This window comes from Fopius arisanus, unplaced genomic scaffold (genome assembly GCF_000806365.1).
Source record: "Fopius arisanus strain USDA-PBARC FA_bdor unplaced genomic scaffold, ASM80636v1 scaffold00067, whole genome shotgun sequence".
Lineage (NCBI taxonomy): Eukaryota > Metazoa > Arthropoda > Insecta > Hymenoptera > Braconidae > Fopius > Fopius arisanus.
In genome coordinates this window covers 177,739-204,694 of record NW_011887806.1, presented here as the reverse complement: position 1 = coordinate 204,694, position 26,956 = coordinate 177,739, and the positions used below count along the sequence as shown (strand labels likewise).

Sequence of the window (26,956 nt, the reverse complement as noted above, 5' to 3'; positions counted from 1 at the left end):
CTCTGAGTTGGAGGCCATCTTGGATTATACAATGGTTCCTTCCGCAGCAAATACGTATATAAATGCAAAACTCTCCACAAGCTCATATCCAAACATCCCTCGGGGAGAAAGGACCCCCACGTAACCAACGGCTGTTTTTTTTTTCCCCCTTCAGTTTAATCGAAAAAACATCCTCGATCAACTTCCTCATTCATTTCGTATTCATTCATGCTGTCCCATACCCCACGTACTGATCGAATATGTATGTCACTCAATCTTTCTCGAATATTTGCATTTTAATTTTGACGGTGAAATTAAATGAACAAAAATAACAAAAAAAAACACACCGCCGTCCGAATTCATATTCAACCACAATTTATTTCTCGTTTCCAAACACAGTTATTATAATTAATATCGTTATTATTAATATGGACAGACTCTTATATATAATACAATATGGTTTTTAGACTCATCGACGTAATAGCCAGTAATACTATTATCTTTTATCGTCCACGCATTATTTTCTCAGCTTTAAGTTTTATTTCTTCATTTTGTTGACGAAGTCAGACTCCGCTTAGTCATTCGCTCGTGTATCCACCGATTTTATTTTAATGTTTTTTTTTTTCTTTTGTTTGCATACATCTCGCTTACTTCGTACTCGTTGTAGTGGTTGTTGCAGTTGTCACCGTCTCACTCGATTTTTTTTGTATCTCTTTAACAGTGTACATATAGTTTACATACTTGCGGGGACACTACAAAATAATTATATACGTTTACTCGTTTACTTGCAATCGTAAATAGGACTAATATTTATACTGGTATATATAACGCGTATATATATGGACTCGGGGTGCATATATATAGCTTTATATATCTCATATATCTCATATATTCAGTTTTCCTCGGTTTAGGTATCGCCGATATTTCTTCAGGAAGATTTTATCGCCTTTTTTTTTTCGCCTCGTCACCTCCGATTTGGACATTTTATTTTTTCTCATTGCACGGGTTTATGTACAGGTTATGTTCGGCCGGGCAATGCTCTTCACATTTGTTATGGAAATAGAGAGTTGCTCTTGATCCCGAGAGACTGATGAGTGGATAAACTAATCCCACACGTGGATTGAATGCCAACGATGTGACAACGTTCGACAGGTCATGTTACCGTTCAATATCATGACCTTGAGCCACACCCTGTGCGTCACGAGTCTGAGCAATTCTCATTCTCTATTTTTGTTTTGGTTATCGGGGGCTATCAAATTTTTGGGTAAAAAAGTATCAGTGATTTCGGGAAAATTGAGCGGAAGTCGGACAAAATGGCTCTAGGCTGGAATGAAATAAAATATCAGTCACAATTACAACTTGCGGCTCTAGTTACGTATATTGTCATCTCATTTAACACTAGGGAAAGAAATAACATTTTGGTTATTCTACGGTCCAGAAGTTCGAGTACAAATGGCTGTCATTCCCACCCTTCCTGACACCTCCATGTGCCCTTTTAATATCAAAATCCGCGCAGGTTTGTACTTGGAGTACATTTTTTCGTTTATGTTAGTCTCGTAATAAATAGTTGCTATCGTTACACCTCGCTCTCTCTCTACTGCTCTTTTTTTTATTATTTTTCATTTATTTTCTAATTAACAGGTACCTACTTTACCTACGCGGTATCGTATACTGAGACGCGGGTCTTGCGAATTCGGTGGGACGACGTCAGACGTCGCCTTTCACATTGCCCTGCCGATATCGAATAGTTAAAAAATATTGGATACAATTATTTCGTAATTCAAAAGGTGAAATTGTTGTAAATATTTTTTTTTTCTCACTTCAACAGGTTGTGGCGGTTTGAGGGGCGACAGAAAGGCCAGGAACTCTTGGACGTTTTGCGCGAGCGAGGACGTGGCATCATTACGATGAAAATAATAATCATCTGCATAATTATAAACAAATTGAAAAAATAAAACGTTAATCCACTTCCGATGCATTTTATACAGATTTTGGATTTGGACAATTTTCAATTGATTTAATTATACTTTTGGCAAGTCGATTTTAGTGTAAAATAAAGGACGACGGAAATAAAAATGAGAGAAAACGAAAAATTTATTTAATTTTTTTTTTTTGCACATTTCGGACTATCTATAAGTACGCATATATTCTTCTTCACGTTTTTTTTTTCTTTCGTAAAAAATATCCATTAGATCTTCGGTAAAAACAAAATAAATGAAGGCTCACATTAAACTATAACATCATACTAATAAATATTACGTAACTAAATAATATTACGGGGTTGGCTGATAATTATTTAACACCCATTATAGTTTTCATTCATTACTTCACGGATTTCGAGAGTTGGTTCTATACAATCTCAAGTAAAATATGAATTATGTACAGCTCCGCGGTAAAAACCGTACGGTCGACCTTTTTCTCCTGTTCGGGGCCATTCCGTGTTCTCTATTTTTTTTTCCCTTCCATCCTGTAATCATGGGAGTGAAAAAAAAAATGAGAGATAGTGAATGTTAGAACGATCGAATTTCACCACCGCCCCCGCCCGCTGCAACGACCGACACGCCTTTTCCCTAATCCTCAGCCGAATATCTCGACAAAAAATTCACCGATCGGTTGATTTTAATTATTCACGTGACATTCCTTTCTTCATTCGAGACGAAATATATAAATTTACATTGAAAAAACTTCTCAGCCATTCACTTGTGTACAAACTGTCTTCTATAATTGTATATTAACGGAGGAATCGCTCCCTGCAACGGGAAAATCCGGTTAGCATCGAAAGAGAAACCCGTAATAAAGATATAAATTAAAAGTGATGGAACAATTGTCTTGTAAATACAATGATGGCGTGAAGGTTGTGGATTGTTCCTCCGTCTAAACCGCGCCCTCTGCTCAATAATCCCATCAATTTCGGAGATGTTATCAAATATCTGTTAACGGTCGATGACTTTTCCATCTCTTCAATCCTCAAAATTCAACAGGAGAGAAGAATCCGGAAAATTAAACATGATTTATGAACTAGAATGTTCAGTCCCTCGATCGTATGCATATGGATATCTCATTACAGACTCGATGCAAATGATTTATAACTTTATCATCCCATGAATTTTATTTATCTCCCCAAATGATTATTCTCTCCAGATGAACAGCTTCAGTTGCAACGAGCGATAGCGCCGATGATTTTTTTTACATTATCGAATCTTCATAATTTTTACATAAATAAATCTCTCGAAAGAAAGGCCAGTCGGACTCAAAAATGAGTTGGACCATGTCATTACGTATATCGTTCTTCACATTCCTCACACTTTTGTCTATTATCCTCGTCATTACGTATATCGTGTAATTATTCCATAACTAATAGAAACTAAGTGTCGAGAAACTAATGTAACAACACAGCACATAAATCGCCGCGGCGGATTTTTGTTATTCTCTCGTACTTCGGCTTCCGGGGAGATTTTCTTTTTTATCAATTGTCTTTATCTTTCACTTTGGTCCTGGGAAGTCGATGTTTTTTTTTTATTTTCACACGCAACTCGAGAAAGCGCCTGACACTTGCGACAATGTTTCAGAGCTAGTCGGCAAGTCAATTAATTTTTCATTAATAAAATACATCGATTTCAATTGAATCTCTGGTTGTTAATTTCGCACGCCAATATATTTATCGAGGACGGCGACGAAAATTCGAGCTCGTGAGCTCCAAAACATATTTGGACTAGCGCCCAACGACTCGCGTTGATTCTCATTGATTTTTCAATTTAGTAAGTCACCGGGTTAAAAATATCGTAATGAAAACGTAAATAGCCCAGTCGTTGGGGCTTGTCACCTGAGAATTGTCACGCGCTTTCACACCCGCATTCTTATTATCAAAAAATCTACATTACGTCACTGGTAACTTGGCCTCGCGTCTGCAGAGCTGGGGTAAACTTTAATATTCCAATTATTTACAGAATTTGCAGCGGGCACGAGCACTGAATTCCCATCGATTGAAAACACAAGACATTGGACCTGATTTAAGAAAAAAAAAAAAAGCAGGACTGACCTTGTCTGATGAGGCTGACGAACAGGACGAACGCCGGATCCCTCCACCATATTTTAAATAAATCACTGGGTTACACTCACTTCTTTTATTTTTAATATCAAATAAAACTTTTTCACTGAATCGAAATATTTGGAACACCATTGGCACGAATCATCAGTTATCCTTGCTTTACCCTCGCCGAGCCGTCGCGGTTTTGTAAATAAAATCTATCTAAACGATTTTTTATCTCTCATCATCCCTAAAAGACTACAACGCTCATCTATCGCTAATAGAGACGCAATAGATAACCATCATCTACACGAGCAAAAAACGCCTAATACGCATTTCTACGTAATTATTTATTTATTCAATTTGTGTTTTTTATGTACGACGTAAGAGAATAAATAATAGAAACGCATCCTCTATAATAATTACCCACAATTTTTCATACTCACACTATTCTTTCACTGAATCGCACCATAATTATTATCCAAACTCACGTCATCCATTCGTTATTCAATCTCTCATCCTCCCACAAATTCATTCCTTTAAGTTACGTATATTTTTCTCATTATCTCTATATATAGGCTTTCGTAAATTACATTTCGATTAAACGTAATAGAGGTTAACGCGGTTCTGATTAGCATGTGATCCAGTTTTAGTTTCAAATATCGCATTTGCAATTTAAATCCATCATCCTAAAATTCACTTAAACGTTTTTTTTTTTACCATTTTTTTCATTTAAATTCATTTTTTGTAATCCTTATGAAATTGCGCATTCCCGTGACTTCATTCGCCTCATTAATTTCATTCTCTCTATCGTCCACGAACTCTCGGCCAACTCCGTATTGTTTAAATCTTCACACATTTTTATGTATTTCTCATTTTCTTTGTCATCTTTTTGGTACGAGCAACTTGAATTAACACGACAAGATAAGCGTCATTGCTGAGGGGTCATTTGGAGGTCATATCGCGTGGGAGATCATTCATTTGTGGAGCGAGGGGACGGGACGGGGGTTAAGGGTGGGGGGTTGGTAAGTCAGGGAGCTCAGGGCTTTTTTTATCGACTGAGGGTAATGGGGTAGGTTGGGGCATGGGAAATTGGAGGTAGTGCTGGAGACAAGGTTCGCGTGGGACCCTGAGAGATGAGAAGCTCTTTGGAAGACCTCGAACTCTTCATTGAGGCTCTCAACCCTGCGGCGATGTCTGCGGCGAGATGTCGGTATCACCGTCGCCCGAGCCTGGCTCACCCTTCGTCTTGTTCTCCTTCTTCCACTTCATTCGTCTGTTTTGAAACCATATTTTAATCTGTCGCTCGGTGAGACACAGGGCGTGGGCGATCTCGATACGCCGCCGCCTTGTCAGATATCTGTTGAAGTGGAACTCCTTCTCCAGCTCTAGGGTCTGGTAACGCGTGTAGGTTTGCCGTCCTCTTTTCCTCTCTGGAACAGATGAATTTTATTTTAGTGGTTAGAGGGTTGTCAGGTTGGTGCTTTCAAGGTCAATCCAATATGAGGGTCAAGGATGGTACACCAATAAATTTTCCAAATATCTTGTTAAGGGCTGAAGATAGTGGTCATGGGTTACGATCTCTTCGAGGAATCACCGAATGACTTTAAAACCGCAAACCGAGATTATTAATTACCCGATTTACGAAAAAAAGGAGCCCCTGAAGAGGGCCCTCTTCAACCCATAATCCATGAGAGGTTAGGTTGTGCGGCACTAGTGCAAGTTGCAGGATGAGGCGGAATGTTTTCGAGTGCAGAGCATAAGAGAAAGGCGGGAATGGGTACAGAGCGAGAGAAAGGACGAGATCGAGAGGAAAAAATATAAAAAAAAGAGAGAATCACCGGTGGAAAAAAAACGATGAGGAGGTGGAAGACTAAGAAAACTTCTCGGCAAGCATTCGAGGCAAACGCCGCCCGTCGCGCTGTCGGCCGATGAAGACGGATGGCGGGTGTTTCAACTGCTGGTGGGAGAGTCTTCACAAGAGTAAGCGAGAGCCGAGAATTCACCGGGGGTACGGAATATCAGGGAGTAAGATAGCGAAAGATAACAGTGCACCGGTGAAAAAGGAAAGGGATCTCGCTGGCATATAGGTATATGGATAAGTCGTGTGAGAGGAAGAAAGGCCCAACGATGGGAACATACCTTTCCCCCTGTTCCCTCTGAGTTGAACTACACACTCAAATTAACGGCATACCAATCCTCCAGGTTCTATCATAAGTGCCTGACCGACAAAAATATTTCCGAAAAGTCGGTGGAAAAAAAAAAGGGCCACCTCACACATGCTTATTTCAAAGGACTGGCATTCTAAAAAATTAATCAAATTCATGAGGAATGAGGGAATGGATGTAAAAAATTGAAGGAAGAGAGGTTGGAATAACCAGAGGCAGTCTTGGGTGTCGCTTTTGTTTTATTCTCTTGGCTCCGGTGGCACGCGGGGTTAATTAAAGAGCCAGCCAAGCTTCACAGCCAGCTCCGCTATCCTATTAATATGTGGGTTGTGGAACGGCGATTGGAGACTGCGGAGAGACATTTATGTATGGATACATGTGCATTCAATATTTTGATATCAGATGTCCTTGGGGACGCTTCTCGCGCGATAAATCATATCGAATCAGCGGAGAAAAACGGCGGTTTGTTCTTTTGGAACACCTGCGCTGTATCATCAGCAAATTATCATACATGATGTTTTGGATGTTTTTGTAAAACAAAGAGACTGCGGCGCACCGCCTGGCGGGAAAAAAGATAAGCCTCTGTCCCCAAAATGGCCCCGGCCACTGCGGCCCGAAATCAATTAAATAAATTGTCATTAGACATTGTAACATTGAAGTTGGACATGAGAGGAGCACAAAGACTCCGTCACGAGCCATCCCGGATGCTAATAGAACTCTCATTGGAGACGTCAAACGAGCCATAGGTCGCGAAGCCTTTGAATTCGCTGTGGAGCAATGTCCATTGTCGCCGTGGCGTAAATTTCTCGTTTTATTCCGAGCATTCACAATGAGCCCCGACCACCCGAGTCGTTAGACATCACAAGAGGTCAACAAAACTAAGAAATACCACCGTTGAAATGACGGTTGCATGGTGATGACTGACTATAACACACGATTTGATTAAAATTAGTGTCTCGCGTTCACCGATATCAAGAAAAAAGCTAAAAAAAATCGGCAAAAGACCTGCACTTATCCGAACCTCGGGATACTCGATGCTTGGATTTAGCGTTCTCGCCTTCTCGCGGACCAAGTTGACTTTAAACGCGGGGCAATAAATTAACGGCGTTGGGTTACGCAAGGATCAAATGTCCCCCGGAGTATGCCAAGAGATTTATGGGTCTGCCTTCACTGGCGCAGCATGGAAGGAACAAAACCGGGTATATACACTGAGAAGGCTCATACCAATGCTTATTATAGGCCTAGTGCCTCTTACCCTGTCGGTGCTTATGGCTTTGCCCATTGGAAGACACCAATATGGCATGTTGCGTACGTGTGATTTGCTCTTTTTATTTTTATTTTTATTTTCAATTCACATACACATGTGCACACCCGCCGCAGGACATACGCAGGACTTTTCAGATTAACAACTGTAGCCGGATGTGGGGTAAACGGGGCTAATAAGGCCCAGCCTCGGTCATCTAGACTGGCCAATTAAGCTTTCCTTGACCACATCTTCCCCTGGATTAACCTTCAAAACTCCTCTCGATTAGATACCACGACCCTATTAATTACGGATTCCTTCTTTCTCGTTGGAATCGATTTTTTTCTTGTTCTTCTCGTTTCTTCTGGGGATATATATTTTTTTTTTCTTCGCCTTGGAAACCCGGTTTTCATACGCCTGGGGAGACCTTCGGGTTAATCCCACGGGTTGGTAAATCGATGAGAAATTCAACGGGCATGAACTCAAAATTGTTTGACAGTGGAGAAGAGGACAGGGTGACAGGGATTACGAGGGAGAGAATAAACAAAGGGGAATTTCGGAAGAGAGTGCGCAAGGAAGATTGATGGAAATATCTTAGCATCCGGTTCAAAGACGCCAAGACATGAATCATTTTTTTCCTCTCGAGAAAGTCCACGAGCCAAAACTTCTCTATTTCCTCGCACATGGGAAATCCTCTTGAGGGGAATATTTTTAGTGTCACCCTTCGGAAACTTCTGAAAGCCAAATTTTTTTTTTTTGTTTTTTTTTTCCAATTTTGGGAACATGTGCCTCAAGATCTGGCAATTAATTGCTCTCGTCCATTGTTTGAGTAATGGCGGCTAATTAATTCTGGATCCATGACGAAGGTTTCGTGCTGACTTTCGAAAAGAATGAGAAGAGAAAAAAAAAAATGTTGGATTTCTAATCTGGAGAAGACCTTTCACCCTCAAACGTTCCCAGAACCATGTGGGGAGATGGGATAAAAAAGAAATCTCCGAAATCAAAAGCAGAACAAAATTCTGGGGTATTCAGAGGTTCGGGGCTATGGCGGTTCTCAAAGGCATACGGACCCATGAGATTCCGTGGATCATCCATCATCGTCAGACGTGTACCTCCGCCTCCTTCCAACCGCAGACTTCCCCGCTTGGTCCATCGCTCCACCCTGCCCTCCCAGCATCCTCTCACCATGTTTTTCTATGGGGTCTTTATGAATATCACTGGCACCGCCATTATGAAAGGACAGAATGAGCATTCACTGTGAAAATCACAGAATAACTCTCGCAATAATCTTTCATCTCCCCAAATACTCGATAAAATCCATTTAAGGCGCGGGACTATCTATCGTACGTCGATTTTTGTTTAAATTTTATCTTTTTAACCTAAAATACAATCAAATTTGAAATCAATTTTGAGTTACGGGAAGCGCTTGAATGGACAGGAAAAAATAATTAAAGAAAAAAGGAAAAATTAGTGAAGGGCGCTTAAGATCGATATTATTTAGAAGGATTTACCAAATTTGTTAAAAAATAATAAAAAAATACGTAAAAAATAGTTTTTTTTTTAAATAATAAAATATTGTAATCGAAATATTTTTTCCTAATTTCCAAAAAATTTCTGGAAAACTTTTCAGAAATTTTTTCTTTTGAAACAAAAAAAAATCGGGAAACAAAACAATTGTATTTTTGAAAAATTTTTCAAAACCTTTCCAAAAAATAAAATTGTTTTGTTTTCCGATTTTTTTGTGTCATAAAAAAAAATTCTTCAATTTCCCAGAAATTTTTTGAAAATTCGGAAAAAATATTGCGATTACAATTTCTTTTTTTACCCAGGACGCCATTCGATAGATACTCCATCCGGTTTTTAAACAAAATTTTTTCTTTCTCATTGGGATTTTCAAGTGCCCACCTGATGTTACCAACATCAAAGCACTTTTTGAATAACGCCAATCAAATCTAAAGTGCAGAGTACAGCATCTTAACTTCAGATGACAAGATTCTGTCGACGTGCCAAATGGAAGAGCATCTCCACGATTCCCAAGAAGCCTCATTCCAATGTAACTGTGCTGCATAACACACTTATTCGCATCCACCAAGCCGAGATCATAAATCTCTCAGTGAATGAGAATTGCAATTATCTTCGTGCATATTAAAAGCTTCAGACCCAATCGCCCCTCTCTTCGAATTTTTCCCGCCTTTTTTTTCCATCGGTGTTCGATAGCTTTTATTTTACTCAAGACATCGTGAGACATGTGGAAATTGCATTACCATACACGATGCTATCAGACACGAGAAACAGAACGAACAGAACAGCCGATAGGCGAAACCATTTTGTAACACCTCATGATCAGCCTATGATAGGAAGAAATATTTTTTATTCCACACTTGACTGAGTTATTGCCACCGCAGGGTCTCGATTAGTCGCGAATGAAAGTTCAATTGAGTAATTGCACTTTCCCGGTGTGAGCTCATCATTTTAAAATTGTTCATCGACATCTGAATGTTGGCAGGTGTGATCAGACCGGAAAGGACAAATTCTCGGAGTGAGGGAGGGAGTATTTTCTAATCTGTATCAGTACCTTGGAAAAGATGAAATGCTATCGATTCAACGACATCGTGCTGGTTGACATATAGCGCCTGACGTAGCGTTCGACCGTTTCAATTTACGGGCCGGACAGGTTAACGGATGTGAGTTCATAAAACATAAGGTTCCGCACTCTCCGCAATAAAATAAAATGGAGGAGATGAAAAAACGGGTGCTATCCATCAAATGGTGGCTGCTGTCATGAGTAAATGCTCGGAAGCGATTCATACTCGGTAATTGTCTTGACAAGAAATTGATATTTCATGAGAAATTACCGAAATCGGTTGACCTTTTGAGATAATTCAGGGAAGATTTCCAAGTTTCCCAGAATTTTTACCAATAAATGCCTGCATTCGTAGACCAATGTTTTATTCATAGCCGATGGTATTTTGCAATGCAGCAGACACCGCCGTGCGATTCCTTTCCCCAACAGTGGATTATTTACAAGTCTAGAATAAATAAAATGAATTCATCTGTGATGCTGGCGTAAGGAGCAATGCAACGAGAGAAAGACAATCCGCGTAATAGTCCAGCGGTGGTAGAGCTGCCGCAAGAGAGGCATTTACCGACATCTGTGATCAGATCCCGAGAGCTCGTTCAGATGCAACTGTATATTGCCGCATAAAGCATGCATGAGAATTTCCATTCGAGAAACACTCGCCTGCATTCAACTAGCACTGCTCGGCTTCATTATAACACCGCGGTAACCGCCGAATATTTATCGGCCACTTGTCCAACTTCCAAGTCCATCCGAGAGATGGTACCCGGTGGCCGAAAGGATCTGTCAGGATACCGACAGGTTATCGAATGATGGAATAGTAACTCACCTGAAGGAGACAGCTATCGAATTTCATCAGGTGGAGGAAACTTTTCACTTCAAATGCGTCGATAATTCTCGCGGAATATTCCCCAAGAGTTTGCAGGGAGTTGAAATGATGATTAGATGAATGAGATAAGATGACGGTTGATTTTCTGCATTATTCCTTGATATTTCTTGGATGATTGTCTGGAATGTATGCGATGAGGTAATTTGGAATTTTCAGAGGCGACTGTCATCGCGGGACACCGATGCACAACTGACGTACGATCTTGTCTTCAACCCTGGAGAGCAAAAGGTCATACCTAGGGATTAGGTAATATTGTACCTCTAGGTAATATTCTCCGGGATTTGGCGGACCCAGGTAGCGCAGGGGGTAGATGGAATGAGAGCAGAATGTCCGAGGGGGGTCTCCAACCTGCGCCTCATCGAGGGCGACCTCCGCCATTATCACTTGGTTACGGCCGTCATAAATCGTCGGTTCCGTCGTTTCCCTCTTGAAACTCGGGTCCCAAAAGATTGGACCCTATTCTCATCAGAATGACCTCTCACAATGTCGAGAAATACTTCTGCTCCGCAGGGGAACAGGTTAACGATTTCATTGCACCTTGATATTCAAAAAATTTTCACCCCGAAATGAGTAACTCGTCCGGACGACAAACATTAAGAATGAGGTCTTTGCGGAGGGAAGAAATGCCAGGAATCATAACACGCGTGAAGTTGCTCCTGTTGACTGCCTGGTGATCGTGGAAAAAGTTAATTGGACAACGCGATCACGTACGGGGAATGAACGAGCTCGGGTTGTAGGAGGTTGAGAAAAATAAGTGTCCTCCGTGGTGATGGTAAAAACCGGAAGGCAGACACGCGGTATGTGTTGATATTGGTGGGAGAAGAAGTCCAGAATCGCTGGAACTGATGCTCAACAGATTACTGGGGCCATAAAACGAAGAGGGGAGATGTTTTTCTGGGGCGAATTTTGTATACACGAATTGGCTATGTAAGAATGGTGAAAATGTGGTGCAGAAAGCTTGGGGCAATAAATAAGATCCTCCTCATGCTGAATGCAGTGGAGTTTCCTGTAACGCTGCATGAATCTAAACGACCCGGAGCACATTGGATACTACCTTTTGAATAATTGCAAAGAGCAATGAAAAATAACTCACCAAATTGACTCCTCATCCAAGGATAGAGTGGACTTGGTAGATTGGAATTGCCAGAGGCCTGTGGAGGGCCCTGCTGTTGCTGTCCAATCGGCGACGCAACAACACCCTGATGTTGCTGCGCCTGTGCCTGTTGCTGTGGCAACATCCCACCTTGTGTCTGATTGTTTGGCTGTTGCTGTTGCTGCTGATACATCATGTGCTGCTGTTGTGCCTGCATATGCTGATGCTGCGGCTGTGGTTGCTGGTGTGCCTGAGGCTGTTGGGCCTGCATGTGGGGATGCTGTGCATGCATTTGGTGGTGCATCTGAGTGTCAACGAGGGGCGGTGTTTCCGCACCATCGAGAACACTACCCTGGTGATCCACCGCCGCCGCCTGGAGCTTGCAACTCGCATAGACAATTGGCGTTGATGGGTGACCATTTGGCGTTGGTGTGTGACCCATGTGGGCCATACCCGATCCAGGTGATGTTGATCTGTATCCACCCATTCCATCGAGACTCCCGTGGTCCTGCTGTTGCTGGTAATACGCGGCATTTCGTATGTCCATTCTGTCGTAGGGTGGAAATCTTGGATAGGGTATACCTTGTTGGGTACCTCCTGCACCGTAATGGTGGGCTGGTACACCTTGTCTGAGCATACTTGGATCACAGGGATCAGCTGCCTGCTGTGGCTGCTGTTGAACACTCTGGCCCTGCTGGGGCACCTGCACTGCAGCCCCATAATGCTGCTGATGCTGATGGGGATGATCCACCCCGCCATTGCGCAGGTCCGGAATATACGAATTCGCAAAATACGAACTCATGCTACTGTACTATCCACCAGTATTCACACGTTTCCCCTTTTTTTCACTCAATTTTATCGTTATTTTTCTTTCGTTTAACACTGTACACAAACACGTACACTAAAATCACCAAAAAATTTACACTGGAATTTCTGCTTTTTCATTGATCCTTCAGGTTGTTTTTTTTTTTTTATTTTTGTACTCGCGTTGGATACACTTAAACCACTTATTCCTCTTTTACTTTTTCTTTATCACTAATCCTCACTATCACACTGTCATCACCATTGGATAACTGGAGCACTGCAGAACCTTAAGTTATGAAGCGAGGAGGGGGAGAGGGGGGGAGGGGCAAGATATTTTTTCAACTTTTCTTGTTCGGGAAAGGGGGTTCGTCACTTGTCAGAGTTCCTCGTCTGTTCCACTGTAGCGGAAATTCCGTTCAGAGTCTTGGACCGCTGGTGTAGACGATGCTTTCTGATCTTCCGTCCAGTTTGATGACGACGTTACGCCGCACCTGAAACATGATAAACATTATTAACAATTATCGCCATGATAATTAAAGGTTAATGCAGAAAACTCTGACTTCTGATTGGAATGAGCTTCTGGACGTTCAGTGTAACGAATGAGACTGGGGCTTTAGTTTGAGTGACAGACAGTGAGATACACACGTGCTCGTCACGGTGACGGCCATCGCCCAGACGTTAACGTCTTGCATTAGCACTAGATCCCCCTTATGGGAGAGGGCCAATCGTTAAATTTGGAGGAGTCGAAAAAAAAAGGCGGACGTTCCGGGCTATTAGCAACAGCATGGCGACTACTTTGAAGGAAAACTAACAAGTCCGTACGATATTGTCTTTGTACCTCGCAAGAGATTAACAACGTGTTATGACACGAGTTCTCCAATCAGATTGTCTTGGTGTGAATTATGGATCGGCATTGACAGCTTTACAGCTATTAATCTGATGCATAATTTGCACACCGGCCAGGTGAACTCGTTCCGGCTTGATTTGAATCGCAAAAAGACCGCGTTTTGGGGGTCGGTAACATTTGGAGATTGACGCCGCGAATCGGCAGGTTGGGGAACCCCGTCAGGGGCCCTGCCGGTCTCAGAGGGGCAGCTGATGCCGCATTGACCTGCTCTACCGACCGTTCATCAATAACCATAAGTCATGACATGACTTATGGTTCATGATGAATGAAGTTGAAGGCAAATAAATCGAGGATCAATTCCATTTGACAATCAACGGCGATGAAAACAGGACTAGCCGTTTGAACCGTCTGTAAATTAAAAAGTGTAAGGCTTGACCGCCGATCGCCGTGGAAATGCGGATTTTCCGGGAACTTTCCCTCCGTCGATTTTCTGGAAACAAAAGGAATATCCAAATCAAATGGAATATACGCGTGGCTTTGTTGCGGAGGGGCGTATATACCGATTCTCTCCCTCAGGGTAAATTGGGGATGGGGATGGCGGACGACCCTTGGGAGCTGGTGGAATACACGCGAATGTGCGGGTGTAGACGCGGGACGATCGCGATTAACATTCCACCCGCTAGCTCGCTGTTCGCGCGGCGCTTTCATTAATTCCCGCGTATTGATTCCTCGGATTGATGAATGGCCGCCGATAGCGATTCTACGCGCTACGTATAACCCCACCAGCATAAATTCTCACTGGGTAGTCCCTCATTTCCAGTACCTTTGACTCTACAATTTCTTCGCCCCACTCTCCATAAATTAAAATTGTTAAAACAATTATGTAAAATATTTCGATTGTTGGTCAATGACTTTCTCGTATTATCACCCGCTAATTTAATACCCGTAAATTACATTCCATGAATCATCCATAATCCCCCGATGACTTCATATAATGCAGTTTTTTTTTTTTAATACAGCATAATTTATGATCGCTCCCCCCGGATTTTTTTTCACCATTTTTTTTTCAAATGACCACCACTGGAGTGGTCATGCTAAGTGGCGGCATCATTCGGATAAGTCATAAACCATGGTCTGACCATTTGGTGAATTAAAGAGTGTGATGACCAGCCGATAGATGGCATCAGTGATATGACGATACTGAAAGGGGGAGATGTACTGTGGGGGGAAAAAAAACGGGGTGGAGCGTGGCTTGACAGCTGGGTGGGTTCGGGGCCAAGGTGATTGAAAAGAGGGTGGAGCGTCACGTGACGCCATAGTTGTGATGACGTCACAGCTGCTATGATGGCCTCTATTCATCAAAATGGCTTCACGACGGGCCACTGTCTAATCTAGAATTCAGCCTGCTGCCAACACTGTCTGGAATTTCTTCGATGGTGGCACCTATTTATCCATTTGACTCTCAAGACTTACATCTGCCACCGGACATATCTGTATCTCCGATAAAACAGAAGATTCTTTCGAGCATTGTCTTTTTCTCAAGTCAATTACATCACCGTAATCAATCACGGAACGTTTACTCCGATAAGATAAACGATGGGACCCCATGAGCGTCTGTTGGGCCGTAAAGGCCGTTTCAATGTGACATTTATGGGACGGCAAACTCGTGCCGGCGTGCCGTAAAACATTCATAAACTGTAAGCACGTCGTAAAGCAAATTAAAAGCTTCTGCAGTCTCAACAGCAGGGCGTGTTAAAAAGTTAGAGAAACGGTAGACTAGATATATATTTGCTCACCGGCCGACGGCGGAGGATAGATATTCCTCGAGCAGTTGACCGCCCACTCGATCTTCTCACCGATGAATTTTTGTGAGTAAAAAATTGAAAAGTGATTGCCGGTGGTACTTCATCTTTTTTTTTTTTGTATTTGCCCGGGGAAATCACGTGTCATGTGCCCACGACAAAATGGGGGTTGGAGGCAATCTAAACACCGACAGATTTGTATGCGCGGTGTTTAACATACGCCGAAGCTATCGACCAAATGCTAACGTGCACATATGCGATTAACATAATCGAGTCGAGCGGAACCAGTTTGCAAGGACGGAGAAACGCCAACGTGGGGATTTTGCGGGGGGGGTCAGCCGTGGGGTACATCTGGGGTTCCAGGTCGGCATCAGCTGAGGACAGACTCTGAATTTCACGCGTAATGGTATTTTCCACATTGGATTAATTGAAATGCAATTGATTGAATTAATTCCCCATTTTATTCACCAGGGGAAATTACACGAGACTCTTTACCGATTTTTTGCCGATTTTTTTGCCGATTTTTTGCCGATTTTTTAGCGGTGAAACAGGCGGAGATCGTGATTTCCCTTCTCCCATGTCCTAGGACGCTGGAATATAGATTCAACATGAGAATTTCGTCACTGCATAGCCCGCAGAGAATATCTACGTGGTTATCAGTATTCTAGTGTTTTGATATCGGGGATGCAGCACAGCAACCCCTTGTTTTTCACCCGTCCCACACCGGTGGACCCTTGAACCGTTCCAGCCGCAGTGTCCCGACGGTACGTGTGTTGAAGCCCCTGGATATATCAGGTTATTGAATAAACTGTATATATGTTATTACGTATGTTGAATTCATCGCAAAAAAATCGGCGATAAAAAAATCTCACGTGAAACCAGAAAATCATAACTCAAGTATTTTCATCTGTTTACGAATTAATTCATTGCGATTTCCATCTTTATAGTCCGACTTTTCTTCTTTCACTGCATCTAATTTCCATCTAATTATCGTTTTTTAAAAAAATTTTCTAATTAGTCAAAGCTGATAATTGATTTGTTGCGATGAAAATTAATGAGCATGAGTTTTTAATCGAGTTTTCTCACGGAAATAATCAAAATTCGAAGGTTTGATAAATATTGTGTACTAAATTAGAGTCCCACATTCGTAATTAACTCATTACGCACGAGTCGTTGATGCTCGCCAAGTGAAGCGTTCGGAAACGATAAGGGAGTGTACGAACTCTGATATGAACTTGGAGACTGCCTCCTCCGAAAACTTGTAATTTATTCCACTTCGAGAATATCACCGGAATCGTATCATCCAGGAGACACTCGGGAGATTCGTGTGAAAATATTCGTCCGAAGTTTCAAAAGAAAATTTCAACTTTCCGAATGAGGGAAAGTCCTGTAAACGGTTTTGACGCAATTCTCTGCGGGACGTCTGACACCTTATGGATTCGTCGACCGGTTGTATCGTCCGGAGCCCTTGGAAATCCTGAAAAACTTTCACATTTTTTTTTTCTTCTGATTTTACCTCTGACCTGACGCCTTTTTTTGTCCAAGGGGACGCGCGAAAAATCGAACCGCACGCTTTCACCTGGGGGAAATATTTTTTTTCGAAAAATGGGGGCCTCAGTCCAGAATTTATACAGTTAATTTTATTATTGAGAGAATATCTGACTGTTGGAATATTCGTCTGTGTTGAGGCCAACTCGTGCCATTCTCGATTCCAAAAGTCATAAAAGTTTCATAATTATTCTTTCAGGAATAGGCCGCTCAGTCGATGACATTCGTGGGAGTCTAGCCAGGAACAAGTCGAAACGAGGAGTTTCAGGATTTCTCAAAGTATTACGTAAGTTTCTCGTGAAGTAATTTAAACATAATCTTGATGAACGGTAGAGTCGCATAAAATAATGGCCTATTTTCGAATCAAGCCAGTCATTCGTTGAAATAAAACGACGTCACTGTTATGTTTCGCGTTTTAATTTTTTATTTTTTCGAGGAAGCCCCTTTTTACAATTTACGATCTGAGAAAAAAAAATAACAAGACAAAAATAAATATTCAAAACAAGGGGTAGTCGACTCGCAATTAAGCGGACGAATAGAAAATCGTCGAGTGTTTTAATTTCGAATTAAATTGACGCCGACTTTTTGACGGTAAAATGGGAGAATAAAATGAGGGGGGTGTCAGTAAAGTTTTGACGCCGCGCCGTAAATCAAATAGACCCTCGGGAAAATCCAGCATTACCGATAGTCTCGCTTGCCGTATGTTCATCCGTTCATTCATGAGATATCTCTCGGAAGTGTAGACAAGCCAGAAATTATTTGAAAATCGAATATCGTATGCATGCGGTAATGACTGGCGCACGTCGCGCGGTCGAGACTAGCGCGCGTGCAAAATTTCCGCGAAAGCCACGGAAAAATCGGTTGGTAAAAATTACACAAGAGAGAAGAAATTTCCGAATGGAGAGACTCTCTTCAACCCCAAGTATTTACGAATCATACTTTTCGATACATCAACACTCATTTGGGGAGCGGACGCATGCGCCGTTGCGCGCTCTCATGATCAACCGTCCGTATCTCGAGAACCATAAATCGTAAATCCGCGATTAAAAAACCATTCTCTTCGCTATAAAATTCCCCACACTTTATGTACAGCACGTCTCCCCCGATTTCCCAATACTTCGTGAGATATCGTGAATTTTCCGCGGCTAAAAAAAACTGATCGTTAATTAAATCTGCGAGTCACTCGGGAAAAAAAATAGACTCCATTTCCTCAATTTTTTTCATGAGCTCACTTTCGCGGATCATGCAAAAATCGACCATAAGATCCACAATTGATTGTTCAAAAAATCGTCTGGGTGATGCGTGAAAAATCGGCAACGGTTGGTGCTAACGTGTGGAGCATCGCGAAAGTATAACTCCGATGCAAATATTCCCGGCCCTCTCCGAGGTACGTTAAAAAAAAAATATAAAGAGGCAGCGTAATGTCGGTAGCATGGGGTATAGATATCAAGCCACGATAATCATGGAAATATCCGCTCCAAGGGGGAACGTTTAGGGCCGTCCCAGTGTGCGTGAGTCAGTGTTAGTAATCCTCAGCATTCGTGTAGGTGAATTCACATGTGTATCTCACACACACGTCCGACACTCCCAGAATGCGAAGCTACTAATAAAAATTGAAGTTGCCGGAAGATTTTTTTTTTCTCGTTTTATTATCTCAAAACGGAGAAACCCGACGGTATCACGTTTCAAAATCGTCGTAATTGCTTTAACTGCCTGATATACAATCCACCTGAATCAGGTGCTACGATCTCTCCATTGCATAATGAGTAGAATTATTTTTAGCTTTTACATTTTTAAATTTTTTCAAAATTGTAAAAAATGTAAAAAAATTTTTAAAAATCTTAAAAAAATTTGAAAATTTTTAAAAATCATTTAAAAAACCAACCGACGCACCAATTCAATTAAATATTCTCTCCTGAATGAATTGTAATTAAAAATAATGATAATAATAATTTTCAAGTGAAAATCTTGTCTTCGTGCGTCGCCATTTTCCATTATTTCGCGACGAAAGAATCGACGGATGACAGCTGTCGGTTGGGGTGAGGTAAAAAAAAATCCAAGGGTTCGGCGATGAAATTGAGGAGCGAAAGAGAAATGGAAGATCGACAGAGAGAGAGGGAGTGGCTTGATGGTATTGGATGCTGGCAGGGAGAGGTAGGGGTAGTTTGACAAGTTGACAGGAGCACAAAGACTGGAGCAGGGGAAATGAGCGGGAGAGAGATGACGTCGGGGATGTATACAGGGGTAGGTGTTCCCACAGAGGGATTCGCGAGGAACTGACGTTTTTGAACAAAGGGATAAGCCCCACTCACTTCTCTCGCTTCATACCCCATGGCTGATGGCAGATCAACCCCCGGTATCTGCCTCTTGCTATGAATTTTCAATCCAATCCTCCCTCAACGATTCTGTATTCACGAGATATTGGAAATTCGTTGGGAATTGTTCGAGTGGATGAGAAGTTAACCTGATAATGATGAATTTATTAAACGGAATGGAAAGACAAAAATTTCCCCCACAACATTCCCTATAATTGAATAAATTTTTTTAAACATCAAATTGAATAAAAAATGAATAAATAACTCATTAAAAATTATTGCACTCAATAAAAATCCATTTTTGATAATTTAATCACAATATAATGACGAAAATGATTTTTTAAGTGTCCGCCATGATAAGTGAAGATTTTTAATAGATTTTAATCTTGAAAATAAATAGAATAATGAGAATAAATTTATTCAAGACCTGGAAACCCTTGTCCCGTAAAAAAAATGGTTGAAAAAAAAAATGGAAGCCGATGCGTGTAAACGAGTGACAATGGCGTTGGTCGTAGACACGCTGCGTTGAATGCTGGGGTGTCGATAGCCGTCTGATCGGCAATAAATATACATTTTTTTTTCTAACCAGTCGAACGGCGTTACTGATAGGCCCCCCGATATACCCCTCAACGGGAGAACGTGGAAGCCCCATTCATAGAGGCAACACAAACCGATCTGGAATAGTTTGTACGCCGGTATCACGCGTGTAGGTACAATGTTGGTATACATGAAGCGGAGGGCGCGTTTATGGTTTACGAGGCGCGGCTGTGATTTATCGTCGTCTAAAATACCCACCAGAAGTTTAGAAACATGCGCCGATATTCCGATCACTATTCAATACGATAGTCACGGGGAATAGGGGATTGCGGTAATGTCGGAGGGTGGGAAGTAATGTTGGGGGAGAAATGACGCGGGTTAACCTCCAAATTATTTTATGGAGTTGGGAAATTCATGGAGCCATTCATATGCGTGATAAACGTCTGAATAATGAGCATTTTAGGAATAATTTAGTCCTGACGGTTAATGCTGACCGGTTAATGTCGGCCGGTCAATGACGGCCGGTCAATGACGGCCGGTTAATGTCGGTTAATGTCGCCTTGACAACATTATCACTGAACGTCACCCCGACGAATATTTTTAAACGCGAAAATGATGAATCACCATTTTATCTCTAGAATTCCCTCGAAATTTTCACGAGCAGAAAAAAAAAAACATTTGCTTAGCCATGCCGTCAAAAACAAGGCTGATACCTGGGTTCGACATATATTAAACCGCGTGAGGATAACGAAAAGAAATAAAATGAGAAAATAAACTCGTCGAGCTCATCGAAAATATTCCAAGGAAAACCACCTCTCTGTATAATCGTGTGAAAATGAAGGATAGAAACCGGTAAGAGTGGGAGAAAGACTGTAATTATAAACAATAAATTATAAAAATGATGATATCCAGTGTTGGAATTAATTACAGGAGTTATGGCATTCGCGAATTCAAGACGAGTTCCTCGAATTATTTAGCATGTCTGTCTTATCCCGCAAATATTGATTGACGATAATTTTTACGAGCTCGATAATTAGCTGTGATTGATTAGGCGAATGAAAAATGGCCCAGTTAATCTCGAGAGCATAAATATTCCCACTCAACTCCTCATTTTTAACGCTTCACACTTGAAAACTTCAACGGCAATCGTTAAAACCGTCTTAATGGCAATAAAATTAGCGGCAATTATCGCATGTGTGTTTACGAGATAATTCAAGTGCATGTTTTATTTGTATTTTAAATGGCGTGTCTCTTATCCTCATTTATCGAATTTATAGCCATGCGGTACAACTGATTCACTACATGAATACAAAGAACCCACCCCCTTTTTTTTTTTCTCATTTCAACCTCAGTATTACATACGTTCACGTCGTTTTATTCAACTTCTTCACGCTCTTGTCGCTTATCCTCTCCCCTTTTGCCAAGTTAAATTCACCCTTGAACAGTAAATCAGAAACGCATCAGACGGTTCGTGTGGATTTTCATTTCACTACCCCCACGACAAAAATCGACGGTTCGATAATCAAAGAAAATTCGAGTCATCCCCTATTTTCTGTTATTTCTACAGAAATGGCGAGGAAAAATTTTATGCATTTCCCGGAAAATAATCACCAGTTTCTCGTCCCTTTTTTACGCGTACGTTATATATTGTATTTTTACTGATGATTAAATAACAGATAGGCGATAATTAAAATAAAACACGTGTACATGGAGTGAATATTCAGTTTAACCTTCAAGTAGAATGCACTGACATGCTCGTCGCTGACAAGTTAACATAAAGTTTATCTAGCCTCAGTACAAGATTCCTCAGTGCATAATTCTATTATTCATGTGGTGCGCATAAATAAATCGTTTAGCAAAATAGCCGACTCATTATACCCGATAGATAGCATTCGTCTTATCAGTTTTCGACTTGAATATTCGTGAAGATTAAACCGAAAAATTATAAACGAGCGAGGGCTGAAAATTAATAGCGCTGAATTCGATTTTTCATTTTAAAAGTGAAAATTAAATTTCACATTTCACCCGATAATCAGTGAAATTATTTAATTCAAGATGACAATTCCGTCATTTATTTAAATTTCCAATTTAATATAACCATTCAGTGTCGAATAATATTGAATTTATTTTTACCTGAATTTTCAGGATTTTTTTTTGGTCATTTCCAGGAAAAAATGGAATCGAAATTTGCAGTTTTTTTTTAATTTATCCAGGAAATTCGGGATTTTTAATTGCGACGCGATAAAAATTGTTAAAACTTTTTAAAGTTTAATTGAATAAAGAGAAAAATGTTGCGAGCATCATTATGCAAGACAACTGTGTTATCTCCACGGGTAATGAAGTGACCCGTTGTCCTTCGCTACCAGGTTCCCGGGGGCAGCTACACACCGGTAGTCCGGTTAACTCTCGGAGTTTCTATACATCTGCGATCACCGACAAAGCGAAACCTCCGGAGATCATGAGACCAGATTACGCGAGGGTGTCGCTTTTAACGGCACATTTGTCGGTTTTTTCTCGGCCTTTATCATTTTTCCACAGTTCTCCCTCATAAAAAATAGATTTATATTGTTGATAAAATATAGTTACACTGTAGAAAAATTAACGCTTCTATTTTATTTTTCAACAATTCTTCATTGACAAATATTGAAAATTCAATTAATTTCCCTGAATGTTCAATTTATAGAAAGATCAATTATTATTTAACATAAAAATGTATTCTTTAATTGAATTGAAAAATTTCATTTCTCTCTTCGAATTCCTCACGTATAATTCATCATTTCAATTATTTATAATCACCCATTATTAAACAATATAATAAATACCCTGGAACATTATAAAACCGCGAATAAAACCGGGGAAAAATTTCCCCTATACCCCAGAGAAAAATCCATTAATTAATTGAGGAGAAAGATATAATTACGAATAATGAGTTTTTGCTGAAAAAAAAAATATTGTGTTAATTTTACCCCATATCGTCGATGCTCTCGCGTTATCTACGATCCTCTGACATCACGTATTAAAACACATGTGAACCTTTCCCCTATCGACTAATTAACATTCCAGGTAAGAACAGACGTACGACAACGGGTTGTCTATCCACTACATGAATAAACTTCAATGCCCCACAGACACCAGACCCCCAAGTACCACATTCACAATCACCCGAGACACACATGTGAAACTCGAAACGTTCTTTTCTTATCATCGGTGTACGGTTTTGTCATGGTCGCGAAAAAAAAAAAAATACACATCGGATGGCGACTGTGCAAACAATGTCAATTACATATACACAGGTGTCGATTTTGTCTCTCAAAGTGCTTACGCGTGTACTTCACAGAACTTTACGCTCTACTTCGACAAATAACCGCTAACAGCGATCAAACCCAATAGACAGTGTAATTGTTCATTAATCAAAATAAATGCATGTTTGATAATTAATTAAATCACTCACAATTACCCGATGATTATTTTTAACTGCACAATTGAGCTCTATTTTACGCTCCTCGATTCGTCCCACTTTCGGATGAAATATTTAATATCACGTGCAATTGTTCCTCCATTTTTATTTCCAGGATAACAGCAGCCACGTGAAATTCACATCAACACAGAAATCCTCAGCGACACCGCACGCTCCGTCCCGCAATTTCATTTCGACGTAAAAAAAAAAAAAACAGAAATTTCGAGTATTTTTTTTATATGAAAATAAAAACAACCACTTTGCACTGTAACCCACTATTATTCGAGCAGCGGCTTGATTATTTCGAAACAATTAAAACAGCAATAAATAACCGGTAAATCACGATCTTCCGGTGCCTAAAATTGTCGTAAAAAATAAACCGGCGTATAAATTCGCGCGCTCACCACCGTCGAGTGCAATTTCGACGCACACGCAAAGGAGAGACGATAGTGTCTATACAGAATGCCCGGTGTGTCAGAGAGTGAAGCCTCCAGCCTCGTGGCCACCGAGTGCAGACAGAAACGGAGCTACCAACGGCGATATGACGGCTTCACGCACACGAGTGAGGAAAAAAGAGAGAAAAAATAAAATAGCATCCACCAGGCTGGAGACAGAGGGAGACGGTGGACTCGCCTATGATACGACCAACGAGGAAGGGAAAAATATAAAATGAGACGGCGAATCTATCCACTGGGTTAAATAAGGAGGGAGAGAAAAAAAAAAAGCCCACCACTAACACTCACTCACTCACCGTTGCGTAGAATTTTTCGCGTGTGTGGAAACGCACGTGTACAACCCACACACATGTCCCCCCCCCCCCGGTCCCCCTCTGGCCCACCACCGGAACGTGTGTGAATGTGTGCATGTGCCTGAACGCGTGTGAATGTGTGCACAGAACCGTATCCTCCCGTCGTGCGTCGAACGGACGAGAGCGTCGAGCTGTCAGCGCACCCCGAACCCAACCCCTCAATTCCGGACCAACCCCTCCCCAAGTCGTACTTTACGCTCTCTCACACTCGCTTCTTCATCCTTGTTATTTTCTCCCCCCCTCTTTGCCCCCCTGGACTCGCACACGCCACGTCCCTTTTTCGCTCTACTCTGTGTACCTAACCTCCCTCTTTCTTTTTCTTTTCACTCTTTGTCACACCGGGCGAGGGGATTCCCCACTGTGCGAAAAATCGTCTCTTTTTTTTTTTCATTTTCATGTTTCGTCTCTACTCTGGAGATCCTTGGGTGACGGTTTCCGCACCCGCCTCTCGATTGGGTGCCAAGAGGGGGAAGAAAACATTGGGGAAAATAATGGTGGAGGTCTCATGGAGATCGGGGCAAAATCATTACGTCCTTCATTGGGACGGTAATAAATTTTAGTAATCATCGATAGTTTAGTGGCAAAATTCATCGCCATTGGGGGACTGCTAAATTGTAGTGCCTTTGAATTGATGAGGAGAGGATACTTCATCGTTTACGGTTGAGACCTCAATTCGTCGTGAACTTTGGAGATATATCCCTGTCCTATTGAATAATATCCATATTCCCATTCGTCCTCGAGAATAGTCGAATCCACCTGAAAATGTCGGTCTCGAGAATGCCAACAACCCACTTTGGCATTTCGTGCATTACCCTCTCCACCCCCAACACGAGAATATTTCCAGAAACCGCACGAAAGTAACATAACACAACCCGTGGGATCGATCGTCATGATTTTCCCCGAAAAAGAGGAAATCCAAAACTGAAAAAAAAAATATATATAACTTTTTTTCAGCTCCCCACGGGGTGGATCCGGTCCTCAGCTGAAAACCTTTTGACGTCTTCCTTTTTTCCGAACGGCTGCCTGTGACATGTGGCCATGACGAAGCCGATGGCTCCCACAACATTTTTTTTTTCACCGATATTTTTTTTTTTTACCCCAGAGAAAATGAAAGCCGGGCATTGATGCGTGCACCAGGCGTGCGTGGCTCAGGCATTTGATGACTCTATCCAATCCCACTGGCTCGATTTCTCATCCGCATTCATTCCCGCCTGATGGGCTGACCCATTGCCAACCCACACCACAAAAAACTCCTCACGCATACTCATAACCCATGGGGGAGGATACAAAAAATGAGGAAAGATCGAAAAAAAAAGGGGGAGAGAACAGAGGCGCCTATGATTTATGGCAGCCATTACGTTTCCGATAATTATATGCTGCCCTACAGCCACCCCCCTCCCAACGTCCGGCTGTGTACGAAAGCTATTTACCGAGTTCGAGAGGAGCCTTACGTGGGATATGATATCCTGACGGCCGCCAGGCAGAATCATGCATGCACCCACCAGGTGTCTCACTCCCACTCGTGGGCATCGGTTCGATCGACTGGTGGTTTCTTCACGTGAATTATTTTACTTGTTTTATCAACCCACCCCCCCCCTCTGGTCTCAGCCTGCGATTCTTATCGAGCGATTAACCCCGGCCGACCCACCGAACAGCCAGACGTGAGACGTGTGAGAAATGCCATAATCGATTGGTGAGGCTCCAACATCAAGAGCATCAATATTCTTACTTCTCCCAAATTGAGTCTTAATGCTCGACCTTAACATAATCATCGATAATTTAATGGTAAAATTCCGAGGACAGCTGTTATAATCAACTATGACTCCTTGATTCGGTGAAAGAAATAATCATCGAATTGTTCAATTGTTAGAGAAAAATAAAGACAAACGAAAGTGATTACATTATCTCCAATTTTCGGCAGGAAGTTTCCACCCTCAGGGTCGTCACGCATTCCAGAATGGCGGTCGTAAATATTGTAGTGGCCCGGGAGCCCGGCACATACACAGGCTTCTTCCTCCATTCTGGTACCCCTCCCCGAGGAGCACTTATTACGCCGATTCTCTCAGGGTCCACAATGATCCAACAATTTCTTAACAGGCCCTAGCCCCATCCACAATTGACCACCTAACGCTCGTTAAATGATTTGGATAAGGTCTCCAACTCGAGAGTGATTGAAGATGAAAAAAGAGAATCCGGAGTCGAGCGGTTGAAGTTGTCGCTTCGAAAATGATTTCGGTGGGATTAATTTCCAGGGGATACCTCAACGTCACGAACCTCGACACCAGTGAGATTAAGTCATTGGTGACGGTTGATCCCTCATTCAGCAGTTATTGTCTTCCCCACGCATTAGTATAACAAGCGTATCGCACTCTCAGCACCAGGCGGCGCTCTGGACTTGAAGTGGCCAGTGCCCCTCCGGTTCACCCCATTACCATACGAACCAATTCTCGAAGCCAAATGGTCTTCAAGGCCTCCAGCTCATCTCCTGCCTGCGTATGCTAAATACACGAAGTATCACAAAGGGTTTTTCAGCTCACTTACAGCATGTAAACTATCCGAGGGGCGTTCCGTAAACTTCCAGGACCATGTGAACGGACCAGGTGCACCTCCAATATATCTCTTGCTTCTTCTCAACGGTATATTACCTGAAAAGCGCATCATAGAGTCGAGACACGATAGGAGTGTAACCGAGTGTACACATGATGATCAACAAAGACCGGTTCTTTTTCGGGGAAACTGGAGTCACACGGGTTTTTGGGTAAATGTTGCTACGTGGTTTTTGGTGAGGCACATGCGAAGAATAGATATTTGATTTTTTGTGTTGACAATGGAGCAGACCGGTAGCGGCGATATACCAACAA

General features: G+C 41.8%; 1 protein-coding gene across 3 annotated transcripts in view; it reads right to left on the bottom strand.

Moving 5' to 3' along the window:
- Window positions 1–338: 338 nt before the first annotated feature.
- The window catches only part of LOC105269306 (homeotic protein antennapedia), an 83,496-nt gene continuing 56,878 nt past the window's right edge, over window positions 339–26,956 (bottom strand). For 2 of the 3 annotated variants that reach the window (XM_011309445.1, XM_011309446.1), the window contains exons 2-3: window positions 11,978–13,272; window positions 339–5,439 (exon numbers count right to left, since the gene is read on the bottom strand). In XM_011309445.1, the coding sequence (XP_011307747.1) occupies window positions 5,186–5,439; window positions 11,978–12,779 (1,056 nt within the window). In that variant the 5' untranslated portion in view covers window positions 12,780–13,272 and the 3' untranslated portion in view covers window positions 339–5,185. Of the gene's footprint in view, window positions 5,440–11,977; window positions 13,273–22,796; window positions 23,285–26,956 lie in introns of those variants that run through there. The other variant, XM_011309444.1, reaches the window with a different exon arrangement.